The 4,795-nt window shown below is 46.8% G+C and overlaps 1 protein-coding gene across 1 annotated transcript in view; it reads right to left on the minus strand.

The window, feature by feature from the left end:
- Window positions 1–1,592: 1,592 nt before the first annotated feature.
- Window positions 1,593–4,795, minus strand: part of unm_hu7910 (un-named hu7910) — a 17,531-nt gene continuing 14,328 nt past the window's right edge. Inside the window, exons 17-20 of the mRNA XM_071537459.1 lie at window positions 4,272–4,407; window positions 4,051–4,142; window positions 3,199–3,332; window positions 1,593–1,743 (exon numbers count right to left, since the gene is read on the minus strand). Coding sequence (XP_071393560.1) covers window positions 1,593–1,743; window positions 3,199–3,332; window positions 4,051–4,142; window positions 4,272–4,407 — 513 coding nt within the window. The remainder of the gene's footprint in view (window positions 1,744–3,198; window positions 3,333–4,050; window positions 4,143–4,271; window positions 4,408–4,795) is intronic.

Raw genomic sequence — 4,795 nt, forward strand, 5'->3', positions numbered from 1 at the left:
CAGAGAAACTGATAATTTTGCAGTGGTCTCTTAATTATTTCCAGAGCTGTATATACTATGCAGAAGAACACTAATGATTTTTATTGCCAAAAATAAAGAAAGTGTTTTGAAATTAAATTCTTCTTGCAATTGTGCTGAACCTTAAACTTTTCAGAGTTTCATGCTCTGTCAGCATATCGCTGCTCTGTGGGTTTAACAGTTTCACCACCCTTGGTCTTATGAAACCTTTTAAAAACCCAGTGGATATTACTCCTAATACATAATTAAGGGGGATCTGTTGAGCAGAACTTGGGACATTGGGATGCAGAACCACATTAGATGCTTAAGAAACATGTAGCCCACTTTTTGCTTAAGGTTTGCAAATTTCTTTCTGTACTGTTTTTTCTTTTTTGAATATATATATTCTTTCCTTATATCTTGTATTTCCTTCTTATCGTACATAATTAATACAAAATGAAAACTAAACTCTAAAATGCACGGTGGTCAAGCTGAAAAAAAAGGATGTTGTTTTTCTTAGTTTACTTAGTGTACTTCTCTCTCTAGCTCTTCTAGTCAACATTAGCATGTTAGCAATCCATGGCAGCAAGGAGACAGAGAAGCTGCTTTGGTTCTTGCTGTAAAACCTCTCAGCTCAGTGACTTGCTGTGAGTCTCTTTATACAGAAGCTAGTCCAACGGGTCACAGCAAGATGGCCGCCGCTCCGACCGTCCAGGAACATTGATTTGAATGGGAATGATCGACCTATACATGTTCTGTGGATGAATGTGTATTTTTATATATTGCCGCCAAAAAAAAAGAAGAAATGAAGAAGGTACATTAGTCAGATGAGCCAGTTTACACAGGAAGTTACTTCTTCGTTGGTAGTTGTTCATTTAGTTGTTTCATTCAGCATCCCTACCTGAAACTGTGTGATTTTTCAGCAGACATTAGCGCCGCGCTACAGATTCCGGACGACACATTTTGCGTTCTTGCGTTGCAGTTTTGCGTTGTCGCGTGCGTTGCTTCCGCAGCCCGGGGCTAGCGGATCGGATCTACGTGAACCCGGCGTCTTCAGCGAGTCTCTCTGGGGAAGGTTTCTTAGTTTTGGTGAAAGGTTGGCCACTCAGTAGTATTACCCAGGGGAAAAAAAACACACATTCTCTGTTTTTTTTTCCATTTCCGTCTGATGTCTGATGGAGCGGTCCTGCCACGGGTCTGTTCAGCAGAAGTCTCTCACCGGAAAACTTGAGGCAGTCAAGTCGGGAGTTTTAGTAGTTTATCCACAGAAAAAAAAAAAACAAGTCAGTGAGTCGGTCGAATTTTTGCGTTGTGATTCTTCCCAGATTCTGTTTAGAAGTCTTTCAGTGGAAAACACAATCGGTCAGTGAATATTTTGAGCAGTTTACAAGTCAGTCGATCAGTCAGTCGATCAGTCTGTCTGCTGGTTATCGGCAGTCTGCAGACTTACTGGACTTCTAGAAATCCAACCGTGTGTCGATCTGTCTGCTGGTTCGAGGTAGTGTGTCCTCAGCAGTCCCTCTGTCTGTCTGTCTGTTGACTGTCTGTCTGTCTGTCTGTCTGTTGGTCGGTCTGTCTGTGGGTCGGTCTGTGGTCTAGATGGGGGACAGGGTCTGGCGCTGGTGGGCCGTCAGCTCCGGGTGCCAGACGTCCACGATGAAGATGAGGCGGTAGCTGCCGGCGTCCTGCCACACCTCGTGCTCGAAGGAGTCGTCGAAGATCAGGACTTTGCCCTCCTCCCACTCCCTGAGGAGCAGAAACAGGAGGAGGAGGAAGGAGAGAGAGGTTAGGAAGACGTACGAGGAGAAATACAGGGGAGAAGGAAGGAGAGGAGAAGAGAGGAGGAGCAGAGGAGAGAAGGAGCAGGGGAGAGGAAGAGTAGAGGAGAGGAGAGGAGGGAGAGGAAGGAGAGGAGAGGAGGAGCAGGGGAGAGGAGGAGCAGAGGAGAGGAGGAGCAGAGAAGAGGAAGGAGAGGAGAGGAGGAGCAGAGGAGCAGGGGAGAGGACGGAAAGGAGAGGAGGAGCAGGGGAGAAGAAGAGCAGAGGAGAGGAAGGAGAAGAGAGGAGGAGCAGGGGAGAGGAAGGAGCAGAGGAGAAGAGGGAGAGGAGAGGAAGGAAGGAGAGAAGAGGAGGAGCAGAGGAGAGGAAGAAGAGGAGAGGAGGAGCAGGGGAGAGGAGGGAGAGGAGAAGAGCAGCAGAGGAGAGGAGGAGCAGAGGAGAGGAAGGAGAGGAGAGGAGGAGCAGAGGAGCAGGGGAGAGGAAGGAGAGGAGAGGAGGAGCAGAGGAGCAGGGGAGAGGAGGAGCAGAGGAGAGGAGAGAGAGGAGGAAGTAGTCAACAGATAGATAGTCTATCTTAGTGGATGCTGGCTGCTTGGATAATCCTCCAATTGGCAATGGTGATTTTTGGCCGGCTCCCTCTCCTTCCTGTTCCCTCTTTTAAAATCCCCTGACAACGCACAACTATAATGAAGCTAGCCATCCAGCAAGTTTACTTTAACTAGTGCTAATGTTGTCATGCCAGTTCCACAACATTCCCTCCTGACACCGGGTCATGGGCCCCGCCCACCACGATAGTGATTGGTTGCTTTCTAACCCTGATCCTAACCCCAACTGTGTTTCTGCACTGTCAACAATGGGTTCAGTCAAGACGAAGTGTGGAGAATGATCTGGATAAGCAAGACTGACAAATAGCAGAGGAGAGGAGGAGAGGAGAGGAGGAGAAGGAGAGGAGGAATAAGAGAGGAGAGGAGGGGAGAAGGAGAGGAGGAATAAGAGAGGAGAGGAGGGGAGAAGGAGATGAGGAAAAGAGGAGGAGAGGAGGGGAGAGGGTAGGAGAGGAGAGGAGAGGAGGATGAGAGGATAGGAGGGGAGAGGATAGGATAGGAGAGGAGAGGAGAAGGAGAGGAGGAATAAGAGAGGAGAGGAGGGGAGAAGGAGAGGAGGAATAAGAGAGGAGAGGAGAGGAGAAGGAGAGGAGGATGAGAGGAGGAAGAGAGGATAGGAGGGGAGAGGAGAGGAGAGGAGAGGAGAGGAGGAGAAGGAGAGGAGGAATAAGAGAGGAGGGGAGAAGGAGAGGAGGAATAAGAGAGGAGAGGAGAGGAGAAGGAGAGGAGGATGAGAGGAGAGGAGAGGAGAGGAGAGGAGAGGAGAGGAGAGGAGAGGAGAGGAGAGGAGGAGGAAGAGGAAGAGGAGTGATGAGCACCTGGTCTGGTTGGTGCAGCGGATCCTGCAGCCCTGCTTCGGGACGACCAGGCCCAGGTGCATCCTCAGCCTGCAGTTGGTCGGTCCGGTGTGAGGCCACACATGAGTACCAGGGTGCATGACCGAGAACTTGATCTGCACACACACACACACACACACACACACACACACACACACACACACACACACACACAAAAAAAAGGAAACATAAGCAGATTATAAGCAACCAACTGCTCACACACAGATTTTACAAGACGACTCAAAACGTCCCTGTCTTCTAAAGCCTGTGAGTTTTTTTCCTTCTTCCAATGTGTGAATGTATATACAGTACTTAAACGAGGAAAATAGTACAAATTGTGCAGATACACATACTGTACATTGTGTATGTACAGTATGTGTATCTGCACAATTTGTACTATTTTCCTCGTTTAAGTTTTGTTTTTATGTGAAGCACACTGAGTTTCCCTGTGTAGGAAATGTGCTATATAAATAACATTTTACTTACTTACAGATTATCACTCATACAAACATCAAATCTGTAAAAAACTGACACCTAGTCCTACTAAACAACCACATTACCGGCTACTATTAAAACTATTAAGTCATTTTAAGACCTTTACTTTCAAAATAGTTCTGTTTTAAGTATAATAACCCATCTGCTGTTTTTAAATGTGCACTAATACATTTCAGGTCGAATTTTTTTTTTTACGCCAAAGTGAATATTTTGCAATGAAATCCTGAAATCCTCATATTGACACATCTTACAGCAGATACAGCTTTAGGGTACCTGTCCAGAAATATGTGTGTGTGTGTGTGTGTGTGTGTGTGTGTGTGTGTGGGTGTGTGTGTGTACCTGTCCTCTCTTGCAGCCGGTAGCTTCAGGATATCTCTCCAGGATTGAGCAGGTCTTGGGGACGCTGCGACAGGCATCTCCAGCCTTCCTCCCTTCACACACACACACACACACACACACACACACACACAGTCAAACAGTAACCCAATAATCCCTGCTCAAGAGCAACATCTCTCTCAATGTGTGTGTGTGTGTGTGTGTGTGTGTGTGTGTGTGTGCACCTTGCTGCCACAGTGTGTATTGGCCCCACTCTCCCTTCTCTCGGAGGTTTTCCTCCTCTGGTACAAACAGTCCGGTCTTCTGGTCCATCACAGCCAGAGCCTCCTCCCTGATCGACTTCCAGTTACGCTCCAGGGCCTGCACACACACACACACACACACACACACACACACACACACACACACACACACACACACACACACACACACACACACACACACACACACACACCACACACAGATTAGCCTAAGGCGGGGCGTATCAGTAACACTGCTGATTGGAGTTTGACAAACTTTTGGACAGTGCTGCATTTTCAAAATAACACTGAATGGCCAAAGGTGACTGGTGCTGAAAAGATTAGTCGATTAATAGAAAATCAAAACTAGACATTGTGATAAAACTAAAACTGAACATTTAAAACTAAAATTTATAAAAATATAGGTGAATTGTTTTAGGTTTCGTCTTTTTGATTATGTGCAGCAGAGGTGGAACGTAACGAAGTGCATTTACTCAAGTACTGTACTT

This window comes from Centroberyx affinis, unplaced genomic scaffold (genome assembly GCF_046629955.1).
Source record: "Centroberyx affinis isolate AG114_WGS23_722 - 3 ecotype Tasmania unplaced genomic scaffold, CSIRO-AGI_Caff_v1 ptg003051l_1, whole genome shotgun sequence".
Lineage (NCBI taxonomy): Eukaryota > Metazoa > Chordata > Actinopteri > Beryciformes > Berycidae > Centroberyx > Centroberyx affinis.